The 21,525-nt window shown below is 33.2% G+C and overlaps 2 protein-coding genes and 1 long non-coding RNA gene across 12 annotated transcripts in view; 2 read left to right on the top strand and 1 right to left on the bottom strand.

Moving 5' to 3' along the window:
• cert1b (ceramide transporter 1b) overlaps positions 1-21,525 on the top strand; it is a 422,369-nt gene that overhangs the window by 196,237 nt on the left and 204,607 nt on the right. The window lies entirely within an intron of this gene.
• The window catches only part of LOC141379946 (uncharacterized), a 156,308-nt gene that overhangs the window by 43,034 nt on the left and 91,749 nt on the right, over positions 1-21,525 (bottom strand). The window lies entirely within an intron of this gene.
• si:ch211-241b2.5 overlaps positions 6,286-21,525 on the top strand; it is a 30,736-nt gene continuing 15,496 nt past the window's right edge. The window contains exons 1-5 of one of the 9 annotated variants that reach the window (XM_073935649.1): positions 10,987-11,216; positions 14,081-14,144; positions 17,095-17,445; positions 17,594-17,656; positions 17,741-17,872. In XM_073935649.1, the coding sequence (XP_073791750.1) occupies positions 14,087-14,144; positions 17,095-17,445; positions 17,594-17,656; positions 17,741-17,872 (604 nt within the window). In that variant the 5' untranslated portion in view covers positions 10,987-11,216; positions 14,081-14,086. Of the gene's footprint in view, positions 6,344-10,952; positions 11,217-13,818; positions 14,145-17,094; positions 17,446-17,593; positions 17,873-19,066; positions 21,205-21,525 lie in introns of those variants that run through there. The other 8 variants (XM_073935653.1, XM_073935652.1, XM_009295089.5 and 5 more) reach the window with 8 other exon arrangements.

Below are 21,525 nucleotides of genomic sequence, written 5' to 3'. Positions count from 1 at the left end.
TGGTTTCCCCCACAGTCTAAACCAGGGGTCTCAAACTCAATTTACCTGGGGGCCCCAGGAGGCAAAGTCTGGGTGAGGCTGGGCCGCATAAGGGATTTCACAAAAAAAAGTCCTCAAATGTCATTATTAACAGTTTTAATTATTTCTTCTGAACATGAAGTGTCCTGAACATTAATAGAACATTGAGTGAAGATTATGAACAGTTCCTCTGAACATGGCATCTTTTGCCTACTTCTTGCTGCCAGAGACTTGACAGCGCTTCTTCTCACAAATCTGAACCACATTTGGCTTTAGAGCGGTCGGCGCAGGCCACAAAATATTGCCCTGAGGGCCGCAAATGGCCCGCAGGCTGCGAGTTTGAGACCCCTGGTCTAAACACATGCACTATAGGGGAATTGGGTAAGCTAAAATTGTACGTAGTGTATGAATGTAAATGAGTGTGTATGGGTGTTTCCCAGTGAATGGTTGTGGCTGGAAGAGCATCTGCTGTGTAAAACATATGTTGGACAAGTTGTTGGTTTATTCTGCTGTGGCAACCCCTAATCGATATAGGGACTAAGCAAAATGATTGAATGAAAGTTTGTAAGATCCAGCAGCACTGAGTTTATGGCTAAAAATTAATGGAAGTGAATCAGACCAGTAGTCTTGATCTAATAAGGATTCAATGGCTGTGTCCACTATTACATAAGGTCAAGAATAAGAATAAAAAAGAATATTATAGATATATATATATGGTCCAACAGTGCCATCTAGTAAAATTAAAGTTCATTTAAAGTACCCCATCTAGCGGCCAATGTTATATAGCAGAATCAACCAGAATTAGTCACTTTGCTGAATCACACATAGAGAAGTGACTATCAGTTACCATGAAATCTAAACCGCTTCATCAATGGGATCAAATGACCGAGTCAAACAAACTTCACACCAATCATGTCCAGCATGACTGAACTCAGTACACTTTCAGTTCTCAGAGACTCTGGTTCTGCCTCTGTAAAGAGAGAGAGAGTAACAGTAAATGTTAGTCATCGCATCAGTGTAATATATAGAACTTCCTGCTTAATGCTCTGAGAATCAAACACCAAATGCTCTCGATTGAGTTTTTTTATCCGCTTGGCTTTGGATGCTGGCGAAACCAAAAATTCTCACATATATTTAATTGGGAAATTACCATGGCATGGGAGAAAAAAGCCTGAGAACATGTTTTCTATCTCGGTTAATAGTATAGTAACACTACTGCTTAAAAGTTTGGGGTCATCTTTTTGAAAGATTATTCTGTTCATTAGGGCAGCGTTTATTAAACGTAAAAAAAAAAGTTATGTTAATTCAACTTTTAATTAACTGCTTTCTTATTGTATGCAGTTTAAAATGTAATTTTTACTTTGGTGATTATTGCTTTTATAAGTATTACCATTAATAATAATAATAATAATAATGAACATTAGAGTGAGTTCTGAAGGATCATGTGACTGAAGCTGAAAATTAATCTTTAAAATCACTGGAATAAATTATTAAATTAAATGATAAACTACTTTTAAACAGTTATTTTATAGTACAATAACATTTCACAATTATATAATTGTATTTTTGATTAAATAAATGCAGCCTTGGAGAGCAGGAGAAGCTTATTTTAAAACCTTTAAAAATTATACTGACCCCAAACTTTAACTAACTAATTATATATATATATATATATATATATATTTTTTTTTTTTTTTTTTTTACATAAAGAATTGGTTAACACATAAATACATGTAGATTAAACACTCTAGGCAGCACAGTGGGTAGAATAATTGCCTTGCAGCAGTTGCAGCTCCAGTTTCCCCCAGAGTCCATACACGTGCTATTGGGGGATTAAATAAGCTAAATTGGCCATAGTGTATGTGGGTGTGTGCAAGAGTGTATGGGTACATCCCAGTGTTGGGTTGTAGCTGGAAGGGCATCCGGTGCGTAAAAAATGTCCTGGATAAGTTGCTGGTTAATTCCATTGTCGGGACCTCTGATTAATAAAAGGGAATAAGGCGAAAATAAAATGAATGAATACATATATACACTCTAATAAATGTAGCCCAACGTTTGGTCTAAAATTTGGTTAATTTTTACAATAAAATTTAATTCACATCTTTTAACCCAATTGTTTGGTTTGTGCATATTTGTCCGAGCATATAATACAATATATATAAACTTTTATTTTGATTAATTGCAGTTAATCATTTGACATAAGTTTTGACATATTTTTTTATATATTGACATAACTTATTTATCTATCTTATTGACATACATATCTATCAAATTTGTCAATATATAAAAAATGTCAAATGATTAAATGCAGTTAATAGCATTCAAAATAAGTTTGCAATTACATTATAAATCAGTACAGATAAAAAAAACTGTATATATAAAGACAAGCATAAACAGTACACACTGGGTAAAATATATTTAAAACTTACACTCTTAAATATGCTAGGTTTTTGTGACCAAATGTTGGGTCACACATGGACAAACTCAACCTTGTATTAATTACTTTCAATTACAGTAAAATTACATTTTTAGACCCAGAATGGCAGTGCTTGTGCATATTTTACTCAACATTTGATAAAAATAACCCATCATTGATGAGTAAACACTTGTATTTGTTGTGTTTTGTCATGTTTGTGTATTAAAATCCCAAGGTTTTGTCCGCAGTCAGACAATAATCAGATCAGTTAAATGAGCTCCCCACCAAACGGGTCTAGCCTGAAAAAATTTTATATGACGAAGAGACACGGGAATATTTATATTGTGTGTCTTTCCGTAAAGGAAAAGAACAAACAGAATGAAATGAAAACTTCAGTGATTGATGTGGTATAACCGCTGCTATAGGTGGAAATCCCATCACACATGTTAACCTGATCTGGACGACTTCCCTGGATTGAGATGGGAAACCCAGAAATGGTGTTACTCATGCCAAGATGATGCCATTAGCTGATCTGGCAGGAAGATGAGCTCATATTTCCGGCTATTGAAATCCAAAATGTCCTGCATTTACATAAGCATCTTTAGTGATGTTGAAAAAGATTCAAATGGGTTTGTTTTCTGCTTAAGAATCAAAAACAAAATCCCCAGATATTATTTACTGGCACACCATGAGCTGTAAAGTCAGAAATATCACTTATTTAAGCTAGTATAGCATTATTCATTCATTCATTTTCTTTAATAAAGGGCTTAGTCCCTTTATTTAATCTGGGGTCGCCACAGCGGAATGAACCGCCAACTTATCTAGCACGTTTTTTTTACGTAGCGGATGCCCTTCCAGCTGCAACCCATGTCTGGGAAAACTACGGACAATTTAGCCTACCCAATTCACCTGTACCGCATGTGTTTGGACTGTGGGGAAAACAAGAGCACCCACACGAACGCAGGGAGACCATGCAAACTCCACACAGAAACGCCAACTGACCCAGCCGAGGCTCGAACCAGTGACTTTCTTGCTGTCAGGCGATAGCACTACCTACTGTTGTACTATACATAATATAGTGGAAGTGGATCTTAAATATTAATATTTAAAATTTTAAATATTGATATGCTCTTTTAATAAAAATGTTAAATAGTTATCGTTCCATGCATACTGGAAGTGATATTAGTGAGGCCAGCAGGGGGCGCTCAACCTGCGGTCTGTGTTTTAGTCCAAATGCCCCAATATAGTGAAGGGGACGCTATACTGTCAGTGGGCGCCGACTTTTGGATAAGATGTTAAACAGAGATGCTGACTCTCTGTGGTCATTAAAAATCCCATGGCACTTTTTGTAAAGGGTGGGGGTGTAACACCAGTGTCCTGGCCAAATTCATCCCATCAGCCCTTACCCATAATGGCCTCCCAATCATCCCACACTGATGGTATGAAGAGATCCCCCTGATTGTGAAGTGCTTTGGGTGTATGGCCATACACAATAAATGTGCTATATAAATACACATATTATATTACACATTTTTACTAACAACATATAAGTAAACCCTTAAAGTGGATCTAAATTATTGATATTTTAAATGATAAATATTAATATTTTAATGTTATTTAAAAAAACAGGGGTTATTGTTCAATGCACATTTTAGTTTAAGGAAAACTACGAGGCAATATAATATAAGTTTTAATGAATTATTTCTAATAGCAGTTTTGTTTTGTCTTTGGACAACAGTGGTTTATCATGTAGCCAATCAAAGATAATAATTTTAAGGGGGCTAACAATATTAAACGTAACAGTTTAAACTAAAAGTTGTGTTAAATATTCCAGCCAAATAAATTAAATGAGACTTTCTGCATAAGAAAAATATAAGACATTCTGTTAAAACTTGCTCACTTGCTTACCTGGAAAGAAAATGTTTGTGGCTGTTATCCCGAAGATTTTATAGTTTTAGATGTGACTAAATAGTAACTATTAAGCATAAGATAATATAAGAAATTCTGTAAAAAAAAAAAAAAATATATATATATATATATATATATATATATATATATATATATATATATATATATATATATATATATATATAAATATATATTTTTTTTTCTAAAAATATCAAAAAAATATTTAATTATTAGTTAAATGTGTCAGAATAATTAATCAATAATATAACATCTTTATTTAAAAGTATAATCAAGTTTTTGTAAGAATAATTTTTAATTAATAAAACATTAATAAATGTCCATTTAAACATCATAAATGGGGATTTCGCTGCCAAATGTGTTTCTGTAATCTGACACAGGTTATAAAGATTACTTGTTATTGTTCACAGAGAAACTATGATCTTATAAAGTATGACTGGAATGTCTTTCATTGCTTTTATCTAACATATTTATAAAACTTCAGCATATGTCATTTGTTGAAAGTAATTTCTACAGTGGATATAAGTTTGTCTATCATGTATAACGAGTCTCCAATACAGAAAGCAGAGTAACACTGGGATAGTTGATGACTTCAGTGAAAATACACTATATTGTCTGTAAGTCATAGAATCTTGTCATTGTAGTCAATAAAATGTTATTTAATAGGCGCATGGTTCAAATATGTGTAGTAGAACGCTCATTTGTGTGCATTTATTGTGATGTTTGACATGTTGGATTCACTGTTATCATAGTAGATTGGTGTTGTGTCTGTCATAAAGTAATCTGTTTGATTTTGAAACTTGCTCACTTGCTTACCTGAAAAGAAAATATTTGTGGCTGTTACCCCGAAGGTTTGATAGTTTTAGATGTGACTTAATAGAGTAAGCATAATTAAATATTAAGCATAAAAAAATATAAGAAATTCTATTTTTTTTTTCTTAAAATATCAAACAAATATTTAATTATTAGTTAAATGTGTCAGAATAATTAATCAATAATATAATATCTTTATTTAAAAGTATAATCAAGTTTTTTTAAGAATAATTTTTAATTAATAAAACATTATTAAATGTCTTGTTATTATTTGCTCATCCTAAAGCAGATTTCTCACACAAAATATAACAAATAGTGCAGGAGTATTACTTTATTCAGATTTGGGGTTATTTTGCAGCATCAGTTCTCATTCACAATACAGTGAAAAAGAACAAAAGGAAGGAAGACATGAAACAAGCAGCCGACATTGTGTCTGTGATGATGGGTTGGGTTTTTAAGCACATTAATAGTATCCAGATGTGTTAACAGGAGGACTGTTTCTGTCCACAGTTGTGGGAAATGATAAACACAACATTCCTGTCAAGTCTCTGCAAGTCAAACTGAAACTGAAACACACAAAAGACTGCAAAATAAACAGAAGAAGCACACTTCTTACATAAGACTTAAGCTATCTATCTATCTATCTATCTATCTATCTATCTATCTATCTATCTATCTGTCTGTCTGTCTGTCTGTCTGTCTGTCTGTCTGTCTGTCTGTCTGTCTGTCTGTCTGTCTGTCTGTCTGTCTGTCTGTCTGTCTGTCTGTCTGTCTATCTATCTATCTATCTATCTATCTATCTATCTATCTATCTATCTATCTATCTATCTATCTATCTATCTATCGGGGATTTATAATCGATTCGCCTAGGAAATCAGAGTTTATTAATATATACATGTTTATTCCCGTGCTGTTTTACCGGATTGTGAGCTGATGTAAAGTCAAGTTCTCAGTATCCACAGCAAGCAAAGCTGAGTTGAAATCCGGAGTTTTCCCGCGAAACTAGCTTCGCTCAAAACTCGTCGTCTCTACGTCACAGATCAGCAACCAATGAAAAGCGAGCCCTGTAAACAGCACGCGGTTAAAAAGCATTTATGGACGTCCCTCTCCTCAGTGCCACAGAAACAAAACACAGGCTACACCCGTCTGCCCATGTGCAGTATTCATCAGGTAGGCAATTTCTGAATCATCTAATCTCTAACAGCAGATCAAATGAATGGCTTTAAATCCCTCTTGTATAATTAAGCATGTTTATTTATTTAATAAGTCACAGATTAAAATATAAAGCACAGTAGCCTACTTATATTAAATAATGGAGTATTTCTGAACCTTAAAGTACTTGAATTAAATAGTTTTGGTAATTCTAAGGTTGCTCTGCTCTCAAATAAATTGTTTTAAGTCACTGTTGTATGATTAAGCATGTTTAATCATTTGATTTAAGTTCCAGTTTGAAATATATAACATATGAGCCTACATGTATTAAATAATGGAGTTTTTTAAAACCATAAAGTACTTGAGTTAAATAGTTTTGTTAATTCTATGGTTGCTCTATTCTCAATATATATTTTTTAAAGTCACTGTTGATTAGTTAAGCCTATTTAATCATTTAATTTAAGTCCCAGATTGAAATATATAACATAGGAGCCTACTTATATTAAATAATGGAGTATTAATGAACCATAAAGTACTTGAATTAATCTGTTTAGGTCGTTCTATGTTTGCTCTGGTAATATAAACAAATGTAGGGTATTTTGCTCTACAATACACCACAGTTTACTGTAGCAAAGCTAAAGTGTATTGCAGTGTTTAATGCAGTTAATCAATTAACTAGTATTCATTAACAGAAATGGGAATACTATATTATATTCAGTATAAGACATTTTACTATAGCATGGTTCAGAAATGCTAGTGTTTACTATGAATTACTATAGTATTTTTTCATGTGTGATTGGCATTTAAAGTCATGTGTAATCATCCTGTGTTTGCTGACCCAATTAAACATCATAAATGGGGACTTCGCTGCCAAATGTGTTTCTGTAATCTGACACAGGTTATAAAGATTACTTGTTATTGTTCACAGAGAAACTATGATCTTATAAAGTACGACTGGAATGTCTTTCATTGCTTTTATCTAACATATTTATAAAACTTCAGCATATGTCATATGCTGAAAGTAATTTCTATAGTGGATATAAGTTTGTCTATCATGTATAACGAGTCTCCAATACAGAAAGCAGAGTAACACTGGGATAGTTGATGACTTCAGTGAGCAGATAGCTGACATGTTCTGACATGTGGATGGAAATCCTGCTCAGTATCTTGTAATCATGGAAAATATTGTTCAAAAATACACTATATTGTCTGTAAGTCATAGAGTCTTGTCATTGTAGTCAATTAAATGTTGTTTAATAGGCGCATAGTGCAAATGTATGTAGTAGAACACTCATTTGTGTGCATTTAAAGCAGCTTTACATAGTTTAGTGCATTTTTCTGATGTTTGACATGTTGGATTCACTGTTATCATAGTAGATTGCTGTTGTGTCTGTCATAAAGTAATCTGTTTGATTTTGAACTTGCTCACTTGCTTACCTGGAAAAAAAATGTTTGTGGCTGTTACCCCGAAGACTTGATAGTTTTAGATGTGACTAAATAGAGTAACTGAGTTAAGTTGCTTTCCCAACCACTTAACCCATGGGTTGCCCAAAGGTTACTCACCACCTCTGTTTCAGTGCGAGTGGTGAGCATGTAGGTGTAGTGTTATTTAATTCGCTAGCATTTTCTTTTTTTCCGTGGCATGAACTTTAGCTGCTCGGGGAAGTCGACTTCACACTGGTTTCCTGCTTATTATACTTTGTTTCACAATCAAACACTCTCAGACTGATGGAGAGATACATAATCTCATTTCATGAGACACAAGTGCTGTACAGAAGGTACTTTTTGAATATTACTCAAAAATGTAGAATGGTTGATTCTGCTGCTGATAATCTTATGAGATTATCTGAAAAAAAAAATCGGGTTGCACACTTCATATTTTAAGTTTTTGTTTATACACTCACCGGCCACTTTATTAGGTACACCTGACTATTACTGGATTGTACCCCTTTTGCCTTCAGAACTGCTTTAATCCTTTGTGGCGTACATTTAACAGGGTACTGGAAATATTCCTCAGAGATTGTAGTCCATATTGACATGATGATAGCATCACACAGTTGCTGCAGATTTGTCTGCTGCACATCCATGATGCCAATCTCCCGTTCCACCACATCCCAAAGCTGCTCTATTGGATTGAGATCTGGTAACTGTGTGGAGGCAGGATGGATCCATGCTTTCATGTTGTTGATGCCAAATTCTGAATCTGACCCGACCATCTGAATGTGTCAGCAGAAATGGAGACTCATCAGAGCAGGCAACGTTTCTCCAATCTTCTATTGTCCAGTTTTGGTGAGTCTGTGTGAATTGTAGCCTCAGTTTCCTGTTCTTAGCTGACAGGAGCGGCACCCGGTGTGGTCTTCTGCTGCTGTAGCCCATCCGCCTCAAGGTTGGACGTGTTGTAGGGTTGTAACGGTATGAATTTTTTACGGTATGATAATCGTCTAAAACAATACCACGGTTTGACGGTTTCGCGGTATACGGTATGTTACAAATGTTACAAAATAATAGAACAGTGAAGCAAATTTGACTTTTTCCAAATAATATATTTTTAGTTACTATAAACAACACCACTTACAATAAACAAATAAAAAAATAAGAAAATAATAAATATTGTGTCAAAGTCCAAATAAAGTCCAAATAAACATGGTGCAAATCCTCAGTAAAAAAATAGATATAAATATTTACTATACTATAAATAGTTACATAACGAAACTAGATTCAATATGGAACATCCTTAGGTTTTATGTGCCAGCATGGATATGGTTGTCTGTGGATATGGATTTGGATATGGTTGTCTGCAATGCAGACAAACAGCTGCACCTTCATTTGCGTCTTTTGAAAACAGCAAGAGCAGCAGTTCGTCTTTGCTGTCACTGTTTTGTCATGTTTCTGTGCTGCTGTGCATGCAAAAGTACTTAGTATGAGAATTATTTCATGCAAAACTTTTTTTTTTTGCGTTTTATTTAGCCGCGCATAAATGTATGCCTATCTCTCATTCTGTGTTGTTCAAAAAGCTCAGTGTTGGTCCACAAACAAAAGCGAAACCTATGCTTATTGGTTGTGATATAGCGAGTTTGAAACAATCTGGTCATGGAGGAGGGACAATGCATCAATGTATCATGTCTGGTTTGTCCGGAGACACAGTGACGAGCGTTTCTTTGTCAAATCAGCGTTGTCAAATTTTGATGATGTAACCGCACTGATTCCGGAGCCTCTGAAAGTCCGCGAATGTTATGTCATACAGCACTGGAAAGCTGAGATTCTCTTCTTTATGCCAATCTTTGAATTATATGACTCGGATCAGCGGATCAAAAGTTATTAAACATTTAAAAGCAATACTTATTTTTGCTTATTTTGGCGGCTGTCTCGGTCTTTAAGGGTTAAAACCGTTGATATGCAATTGTTCATGGTATGATAATCGTGCACGTTCAAATCGTGGTAGACCGTCATACCGGTATATTGTTACAACCCTAACGTGTTGTGTGTTCAGAGATGCTCTTCTGCAGACCTCGGTTGTAACGAGTGCTTATTTGAGTTACTGTTACCTTACCAACCAGTCTGGCCATTCTCCTCTGACCTCTGGTCAAGGCATTTGCGCCCACAGAACTGCCGCTCACTGGATTTTCTCTTTGTTTGACCATTCTCTGTAAACCCTAGAGATGGTTGTGCGTGAAAATCCCAGTAGATCAACAGATTCTAAAATCCTCAGACCAGCCCGACTGGCACCAACAACCATGCCACATTCAAAGTCACTTAAATCCCCTTTCTTCTCCATTCTGATGCTCGCTTTGAACAGCAGCTTATTATCTTGACCATGTCTACATGCCTAAATGCATTTAGTTGCTGCCATGTGATTGGCTGATTAGAAATTTGCTTTAACGAGCAGTTGCACAGGTGTACCTAATAAAGTGGCCAGTAAGTGTTCTTTATTGTCCCATTTCTGGGTCACATTTTGTCTTATACAACCATGAAATGACACAATAACTTGCATATGTGAAAAGAAAAAAAATGTGCTATACATTTTTAATTAAGATATAAAATGACAGGCGGGAAGTATGACAGCACCTTAGTACCTTATATTTTATTCATGTCAATCTCAAGATAACTTCCCTATTCAATAATTTACCAGCAGTCACCACAAATGAGTCCTTATACCCATTCAATCAACACATCAAGGTCTTTGCACTTCCGAACCTACAACTTTTAAAGCAGTCTAGCAAGATTATTTTGGCCTTATTTACTATTCACTTACATTTTGAATTAATCATTAGGTACAACGCACTTATTAAATGCATACATGTTACATTGTGCTTACATTTTAATTAAAAATAATCTTATAATTACACTGTTGACCCATTCCTTACACTTTAAACCTACCCATACCACCAAACCTGCCTCTAAATGTACCCTTATCCCACCTTAGGAGCATTTTAGTGGTGTTTTATAATACAATATGAACACAGTAGATGTGTCCCAAATCGCATAGCTATCCACTATTCCATGCAATTTAGTAGTATTAATAGTGTAAGTAGTGTGTTCACATTGAAAACTGTAAAAATAATAAGTGCACTTTAAATATCTGGATGGTGCACTTATAAAATGAAGTGTGAGATGATGGTCATTTCACGCACTTAATGGTTGCAATTACCCTTTGCTAAGCCACGCCCAAAAACCGCCGTCCACTAATCGTGGCTTAGCAACTGTAGCTACGCACAGGTGCTCTGTCAAGCTTTCGAGCGAGTGCACATGGATTGTGCAAATCTGATACCCGGTCTCCTTAAAGTTTGGACGAGATGGTGGAATTTTTCTCCTTTTTCAAAACCTAAAACCCAGGAGCAGACATGCCAGCGTGGATCAGGCTGTGTGAGGGACGCTAAAGGAGCGGAGCTAAGTTGGTTTTGTTTTGATATTCCTGACACATTCAGTGACAGACAGACGGCAATAACTCAAACACATCTTACCCTAAACAGATCTAAACTGTGTTTCCTACAAAAACACAAAGATGGTGATGTGTCACAGCTGTCACATTGCTTTTTTTTCGCTCAATATTAAGAGTAATGCTCTGTTTAAGCCTTCGCCATAACGTTAGTAACGTTAACGTTAGTCATACTATTAGCGCATAGATCATAATGACACGAGTTATTGATCCGGAAAATACAAATCTGCAAATCTGTTGCTAACTTTACTGAACTTCATATTTCCATCTTTATCAAGCTACGAATATTTGACATTACAAATCAACAGAACTGAAGAAGCGGAGATATGATTAAAAACTGAGCCGCTGCGATCAAAATACTTTACCAGCAGCTGTTTTCAGTCATTTATAAAGAGCACACAAACACACTGACAGTAATAGGTAACTTACTGTACGTTGTTATGGATCAATTATGCTAATAGTCGACACAAATCCACCAGTTTCACCCTTTCTGGCTGTTCTTTCTATGAATGAACTATGTAAAAGCACTGTCATGCGCGTTTCCTCGTCGGTTAGTGACGCTATATTCCAAAAGTGCCCCCACAAACAAAAAACTGCTATTGCTTTACTTGTAAGGACATTCGGTTAGTCTCCACATTGTGAGGAATACAAGGTACACAGACATTCTCACACACACACACACACACACACACACACACACACACACACACACACACACAATGTTTGTGTGAATTATGAGGACATTCTATGGATTTTCATTGTTTTATGACTGACAAACTTTCCATTGTTTATTTTCTTTCCCCCAAACCTAACCCTAACCCAACCTTCAGAGGAAACTGTTTGCAATTTTACTTTCACATTGTATTTCACTGCATGATTAAATCTTATCTAAGGCAATCCTATGTTTTTGAAAAATAGAAACATGGGTAATGTCCTCATAAGTCACCTTCTCCTTGTAAAACATCATACCCATTAAACCCGTGCTATTATACAAGTTTGTGTCCTGATATGTCACAAAAACAAGCATACACACACACAAATAAACACAAAATTTGACTAAAATAAATGAGGAAAGAGTATTTTATCTATTAAATATTGCATTAGGGGCCAACATGGTGGCTCTGAGGTTAGCACTGTCACCTCACAACAAGAAGGTCACTGGTTCAAGTCACGGATGGGCCAGTTGGCATTTGTGTGTGGAGTTTGCATGTTCTCCCTGTGTTGGTGTGGGTTTCCTCTGCTCTGATTCCCCCCACAGTCCAAACACATACCCCGCTATAGGTGAATGGGATTAAGTAAGTTGTATGAGTGTGTGTGATTGTGTATGAATGGGTGTTTCCCAGTACTGGGTTACAGCTGTAAGGCCATCCGCTGTGTAAACATATGCAGGAATAGTAGGCGGATCATTCAGCTGTGGCGACCCCGGATAAATAAGGGAGTAAACAAAGAAAAATGAATGAATGAATACATTTTGCATAAATATTTCGGTTGCAATGATAATCATATTATATGATGATTATTTTATGAATTTGATGTTTAATAGCGCTATACTCTTATTATATGATGATTTTTTAATGAGTTTGATGTTTAATAGGGCTGTACTCTTATTATATGATGATTATTTTATGAATTTGATGTTTATTAGGGCTATACTCTTATTATATGATGATTATTTTATGAATTTGATGTTTAATAGGGCTATACTCTTATTATATGATGATTATTTTATGAATTTGATGTTTAATAGGGCTTTACTCTTATTATATGATGATTATTTTATGAATTTGATGTTTAATAGGGCTGTACTCTTATTATATGATGATTATTTTATGAATTTGATGTTTATTAGGGCTATACTCTTATTATATGATGATTATTTTATGAATTTGATGTTTAATAGGGCTATACTCTTATTATATGATGATTATTTTATGATTTTGATGTTTAATAGGGCTATACTCTTATTATATGATGATTATTTTATGAATTTGATGTTTAATAGGGCTATACTCTTATTATATGATGATTATTTTATGATTTTGATGTTTAATAGGGCTATACTCTTATTTTATGATGAATATTTTATGAATTTGATGTTTAATAGGGCTATACTCTTATTATATGATGATTATTTTATGAATTTGATGTTTAATAGGGCTGTACTCTTATTATATGATGATTATTTTATGAATTTGATGTTTAATAAAGGGCATCCGCTGTGTAAAACATATGCAGGAATAATAGGCGGATCATTCCGCTGTTGCGACCCCGGATAAATAAGGGAGTAAACAAAGGAAAATGAATGAATGAATAAATTTTGCAGGAATATTTTGGTTGCAATGATGTTCACGCTGCAGTGATGTCGAATGCTTGGTTGATGACTGCATAGTTGTTTTCCGAAAGCCACAGAGCTAAAAAAAAAAAAACAAGTGGGAAATAATGAGTAAGAATGACCTTTCCTATAGAAGAAGGTGGATTTATTTCAGGCTGCATGATGAGAAAAGGATCTGTGGGGCTCTTCAGGTTTTTGTCCCGTTGATGATTCAGTTAAAGAGCTGAATCATCTCTAGACTCACACAGGTCTGAGTCAGATCATAATGCAATTCAGGATCAGCAAAAAAACTGCTTTGTAACCGTTATCAATGCAAATTGTGTTAGTTGGGGTAAATCAAGAAGTGATCCAGTGCTTATTCATTGTGGTTCATGACATCAGACGATCAGCAGACCTGCGTGCTGAAAAACTCATAGCCGCTCAGCTTAGCGGCAGACACGGAGGATTTGTGTGTGTTTATAGACTGGTGTGCTGTGTTTGCATGCAGGGGTCAATGAAGAGGACGCTGGTCATCATATTTCAGGCTCTGCTGTGGCCTGCCGTCTTATCAGGTATATTATTTTTTCACATATCGGCTTGCTTTCAGTTTTAGATGGTCAAAAATGACTCTAGAAACTGCATGTAGGATTTAAAACTGTCTAACAGAGCTAAATAAGGCTTGTTATATGAGAAAGAATAACTTAAGAGTTTTAGAGGAGATCAGATTTGACAGGATCATCAGAAATCTTAAATGTTTTGTGTTAAATTTTCTCTCTTCATTCTTTTAATGGCTGTAGACTCCTATTATATGATGATTTTTAATTAAATTTGACGTTTGTTAGTGCTATTATATGATGATTTTTAATTAAATTTGATGTTTAATAGGGCTATACTCTTATTATATGATGATTATTTTATGAATTTGATGTTTAATAGGGCTATACTCTTATTATATGATGATTATTTTATGAATTTGATGTGTATTAGGGCTATACTCTCATTATATAATGATTTTTTTATGAATTTGATGTTTATTAGGGCTATACTCTTATTATATGATGATTTTATTATAAATTTGATGTTTATTAGTGCTATACTTTTATTATATGATAATTATTTTATGAATTTGATGTGTATTAGTGCTATACTCTAATTATATGTTGATTTGTTTATGAATTTGATGTTTAATAGGGCTGTACTCTTATTATATGATGATTTTTTTAATGATTTTGATGTTTAATAGGGCTATACACGTATTATATGATGATTATTTTATGAATTTGATGTTTATTAGGGCTATACTCTTATTATATGATGATTTTATTATGAATTTTGCTATACTCTAATTATATGATGATTAGTTAATGAATTTGATGTTTAATAGGGCTATACTCTTATTATATGATGATTTTATTATGAATTTGATGTTTATTAGGGCTATACTTTTATTATATGATAATTATTTTATGAATTTGATGTGTATTAGTGCTATACTCTAATTATATGATGATTTTTTAATGAATTTGATGTTTAACAGGGCTATACTCTTATTATATGATGATTATTTAAATGAATTTGATGTTTAATAGGGCTATACTCTTATTATATGATGATTATTTTGTGAATTTGATGTTTATTAGTGCTATACTCTTATTTTATGATGATTATTTTATGAATTTGACATATGAAACACACCTGAAAAGTCCAGTGACTCTCAATACTTTAGAGAAGATCATCATCTGATCTGAAACATTAAAAATTCCTTTATTTCACTTCCAGTTCTTGACTATGTGATGTAATTCATGGAGTGATCAATAGAAAGTGTACTGTGGTAATCGTCTAAAATCATATATGAGCATATATAAATATATACATTTTTGAAATTCTAATGATTGAAAAATATGTACCGTAAATTGAGATTTTTGTAATATTTTGAAGTGTAACGTTGCATATATGTATATAATTTTACAGTAGTTTTTTCAATCCAAATGTGAACTTCTATATCATATTTCACATTTACACATAAATCAGGGTTGTTTTAACCCAGATTTGGGTAAAATATGGGCCAAAGAGAATTTGTAATCCCAATTTGCATCAATTTTAAAATGTTATTTTATCATTTATTTGGTTCTATTTCAGTATTTTTGTTAATAGTAATTATTCCGGTTACCAGCAATTTGTTTGAAAAAAATTGTAATTATTATTTTAGTAATTATTTATGTTTTCAAACAATTAATCATGGTCATATGCATCCAAAATAAAGATGTGTATTTTGATTATTACGATTGTTCCTTTTGTAGACTATCGAAAAAAAAAACAGCTTAAAGGGGATAATAATATTGACCTTAAAATGGTGTTTAAAAATTTTTAACTGCTTTTATTCTAGCCAAAATAAAGCAAATAACACTTTCTCCAGAAGAAAAAACATTATCAGACATACTGTGAAAATTTCCTTGCTCTGTTAAACATCATTTGAGAAATATTTAAAAAAGAAAAACTAAAAACATTCAAAGGGGGACTAATAATTCTGATTCGAAAAAAAAAAAAATATATATATATATATATATATATATATATATATATATATAAAAGAGTATATTTATTATTTATTATGTAAACATAAATGAAAATTACACGTACATAAATGAAAATTATTTTATATTTTTATTGATTTAATAATTTGTATTATAAGGTATATAGGTATTTTACATATAAATATATTTGTTTACTCAAAACAATGCATGCATGTATTTATATATGCATAGTAAATATACACAACACACATACAGTATATACTCTATTATGAAAAGAGCTTTTCAAACTTTTATTTATTCATTTTTTAGCTTGTATTTTGAAAGTTGTTAACTATTTGACAGCACTAGTAATTATTTGCGAAATTTACAAGCAATCATCAACTTATATTTCAGTGTATTTTTGTAAAACCACCTGAGTTTATTATAGGATAATTATTAATATTACAGAAGATTAGAAATATTAGTCTTATAAATTTTACTATACACTGTATAAAAAAAAGTGATTTATGTTTACATTTTTTTTTATTTTCCCCGTTTATTCATGCATATGAATTGCATCATGAGACCTTAATATTTTCTCTTTTAACCCTGAAAAGATGGAAAAGGTGACTTTTTTTTTATTAATATAATTAGTATTAATAGTTTGCAGTGCTATTTTATCTGGGTTGGTGTTCTATATTACGCTACAAAAGCCTTGTAATAAAGTACAGACTCATTTCTCTATATATTAATTTGTGTACATTATATTAACTACTACAGTGTCATTAAAAGTCACTTTGTTAAATTGTAGAGTTGAATTTTCAACATCAAAAGTCGACAGAGCAGAGATCAACATCCCATAAAGCAATTCACAACCACAGATAAACAGAAAACACACAAACATACAGAAACTGTTCATTAGCAGATATATTTTACAGTGTACTCTCATTGTGCAAGGTAGATAATGGGTTTGCAGTTTCTAATCATCACTTGTCTCTCTTGTCTTCAGCCTCGTTTACAGTCAACGTACCGAGAAGCACTTATGAAGCAGAGCTAAATGGAGACGTCAGACTGGAGTGTGTGTTTTCTGCCCTTAAAAGATCTTCAGACATTACTGTCATCTGGAGCCGCGTGCATCCCAAGCCGGACGTCAACATTTACTGGCTGGACAAAGGCAAAGAAATCCACAATCACACCAGCTCTGCGTTCCACAAGCGCGCGCAGCTCATTTCCCACCTGCTGAGAGAGAATCGAGCTGTGTTACACTTGAAGAAGCTCCGGATAAAAGATTCAGGCACGTATCAGTGCATCGTGGAGGGAGATGAAGTCGACTACAAACAGATCACACTCAATGTTACAGGTGACTAACTAAATACATAATGCTATTTACAATACAGGGCTGTTGAATGCTGGATTCTGATTGGCTGTCAGACTTGTTACAGGGGGGGGGTTGCACAAGGGCGAATAATTCAGACTTCAACTGTATATTGGATGTTTATGTGTTCCAGCTCCGTTTTCTCCCGTAAGGAAAAGCCTCCGGAAGGCAGGAGAGGACGAGGTGGAGCTTTCCTGTGAGTCTCAGGGATTCCCATCCGCTCAGGTTTACTGGAGCGACGGTCAAAAGTTAAACCTCACGCTGTTCTCCAACACCTCAGTGAGCTCCACCGATGAAGATCTGATCCTCATCGTCAGCAAACTGAAGGTTGAACGAGAGCTTGTGAACAACTACACCTGCACTTTCATCGTGAAGGGGGAAATACAGCAGACGGCAACATTCAGCATCCCAGGTGAGTCTGACTGGTTTATTGTCGATAATCAGCATAACACCATCACTTTTATCCCAGAGTTGAAAGTGCTTGAATTTATTTTCTACAATATAAAATCTATACAGTTCCTTCCCGTCCACTTGAGTAGTATTTCACCATTAATTCACAAATCCTATAGAGGGCGCTTTCTACGATTTTGCGTACCTAAAATAATTTAAAATGTTATGTAAAGTGCATTTTGTTGCGAGTTTCAGATGACAAATCCACTAGAGGGCGCTTTATACATATTTGCGTATCTAAAATACTTTATTATGTTACTTAAGGTATGTTTTGTTGTGCGTTTCAGATGACAACTCTACTAGAGGGCGCTTTCTACATTTTTGCGACCTAAAATACTTTAATATTGCGTATTGTTACGTAAGGTAAAAGTTTGTGCATTTCAGATGTCAAATTCACTAGAGGTTGTGTTCTACGTTTTTGCATATCTGAAATGCTTTAATGTTACGTAAGGTACATTTTTGTTGTGTGTTTCAGATGACAAATCCACTAGAGGGTGCATTATACATATTTACGTACCTGAATTACTTTTAATACGTTGTGTAAGTTACATTTTTTTGTTTATTTCAGATGACAAATCCACTAGAGGGCGCTTTTTACATTTTTGCGTACCTGAAATACTTTAATACATTATTTAAGATAGATTTTATTGTGCATTTCAAATTATAAATCCACTAGAGGGGCGCTTTCTATGTTTTTGCATACCTGGACTACTTTATTATGTTACTTAAAGTACATTTTCTTGTGCATTTCAGATTATATATTCACTAGAGTGTGCATTATACATTTTTGCGTACCTAAAATACTTTAATACGTTATGTAAGATACGTTTTGTTGTGCATTTCAGTTAATAAATCCACTAGATATGTTTTGTTGTTTGTTTCAGATGAAAAAATCCACTAGAGGGCGCGTTATTCATATTTGCGTATCTGAATTGCTTTAATACGTTATTCAAGTTACATTTTTTGCTTGTTTCAGATGAAAAATCCACTAGAGTGCACTTTTTATATTTTGCGTACCTGAAATACTTTATTACATTTTGTAAGATACGTTTTGTTGTGCTTTTCAAATTATAAATCCACTAGAGGGCGCTTTGTACGTTTTTGCGTACCTGAAGTAATTTAATACGTTACATAAGGTACTTTTTGTGCGTTTCAGATGACAAATCTACTAGAAGGGGATTTCTACGTTTTTGTGTACCTGAAATCACCGACACCAGCAAACCACTGACCTAAACCCAACCAATAGTGTTTTCAAAAGCAAAAATAACTAAAAAGTGTGCTGCGACCACATACTTTTACCTTGATTTTACATTGCTTTAATCTCTCTTGAGTGACCATGCTTCATCGGACTTAAACCCTAGCACTTTGCAGCACAAGCACAACAACGTACAAACTGAGCTACGATCAAACTAACCATGCCAGAAAAGTCGACCATATGGAGATAGTTACAAATAATATACAATAAGTTGTTTTGTGGTATTAATTTGGTGTTGTGCAAAGAACTCCATGGAAAATGTATTTTTTTGTTGATTAATATGTGCCTGTAAATATCCTTAGTATGAAGAGGAACAGAAGTTGTTGGTGTCATACTGCCCCCTAGTGCTCATTTTATCTAAAACCTGCAGTCAAATGTAATTTAAAGTACATTTTTGTGATGACAAAAATATAGGCTAAAGCATGTATTTGCAATGAGCCTTTGTTGTTTAAACTCAATATTAAACATGTTGATATTATGAGCACTCAGAACTGCTAATATTATGCAGTCAAATTACAAAACTCAAGTACTTGTAATAAGAGTAAGCTATTCTTTAAAATACTTGTAACCAAACTACAGTTACTTTTATGGATTACACAATTACATATCATTTACACAATGGGAGTAAGTTGTTCACAATTCAAAGATTCTCCTCATTTTTCTCTCCTCATTTTTGACATGTGTGTATTATATTTTTATGATAAACCTTCCCCTTATAGAATCTTTGTGATTGTTAATATTATTAGATTTTTGTCATTGATTCTGTCATCTGAGTTTCTAGTGTCTTTTAGATTAAAGATGTGGTGTTGCATTGATATTGCCTTTGAATGTTATGATTTTTAATGTTGGGTTTTGTGATGTTGCTGTTTTATATGCTTAATTTTAAGTAATTAATTTAGTCTTAATGTCTTTTAAAGTCTTTTAATGTTACTCTCATCAAACACAAAAATGTATATTAGTGTAAATATTGTGAAGTATTAAACACTTAAACACTTTAAAAAGAAGCTGTTAAGGCTCTTGTTGCTAATAAACAATGAATGTATTTATTATTTCTATCAGTCAAAATAGTACAAGATTATCCTGCCTCATTATATGTGACATCAAATCAGCTTAAGCACAAAAGTAATCTAAATGTAATCCAAAAGTAGTCAGATTACATTTGCATACATGTGTGATCTGACAGATTACATTACACTACAGATTGTGTCATTTCTACAGTTTAATCTAAAAATAATTAAATATTTACATTTTAACAAGCATCCTAGTGAAAAGTTAATATATTGAGCAGCATCACAGATAGCAAGTTTCTACGTTCGTTTTTGTGTGTAGGAACAAGATTCAGCCTACAGATCTGAAAGTTGCTCTTCTTTTCCGTTGTTTATGTCTGGTGTGATGTAGATTTTCCTTTAGTCTTTCCGCAGACGAGGCGGTGTTTAATACGAAACCCATTTGATATGAAAGAAAACTGATATATTTCCGATAAATAGGGAGGAGTACCTTTGTATTTTCCAGCAGACTTGCAGTATTGTGCCATTAGTTATTCAGAAAAACACCAATAATATGATATTGTAACCTAATGCAAGAGTTTTTCTTTCAGTGTGTGAAAGGGAGTGTTTTATCTTATGTAATAACAGTATTTATGTTTTTACACAACTTATGTATTGCATTTGGTGCTTGATATTATTTGGAACAATATATATATACAGTTAAAGTCAGAATTATTAGACCCCCTGTTTATTTTTCCCCAATTTGTGTTTAACAGAGAGCAGATTTTTTCAATACATTTCTAATCATAATAGTTTTAATAACTCATCTCTAATTACTGATTTATTTTATCTTTGCCATGATGACAGTAAATAATATTAGACTAGATATTCTTCAAGACACTTCTATACAGCTTAAAGTGACATTTAAAGGTTTAACTAGGTTAATTAGGTTAACTGGGCAGGTTAGGGTAATAGTGTAGTTTAAAGCAGCATTATTATGAAGTAAAACAATGGACATAAATTGAATAAAAATTATAATACTTACTTAATTATTAAAAAAATAAAGAAAAGAAATAAAAAACGGGTACAAAACAAACATTAGTAAAACGTGAATTAAAATAACAATGAAAATAAAATGTTTCATTAAATGAATTATTAAAATGACTAAAATAATAGCTAAAATAAAAATTAAAAGATAAAACTGTCAAAATTATTGATTAATAAAAAATGTAATCAAAAGCAAGCATTCAATACTTATGAAAATATGAATAAAATATTATTAAATGGCTTTTTTAATATATGTATATATGCAAGAGTATTTAAAATATTTCCTACATTATGTTTAACAGAGGAAGGAAATTTTCACAGTATGTC

Source organism: Danio rerio, chromosome 21 (genome assembly GCF_049306965.1).
Source record: "Danio rerio strain Tuebingen ecotype United States chromosome 21, GRCz12tu, whole genome shotgun sequence".
NCBI classification, from domain to species: Eukaryota; Metazoa; Chordata; class Actinopteri; order Cypriniformes; family Danionidae; genus Danio; species Danio rerio.
The sequence above is the reverse complement of the archived record's forward strand: the minus strand, read 5'-3'. Positions and strand labels throughout refer to the sequence as shown.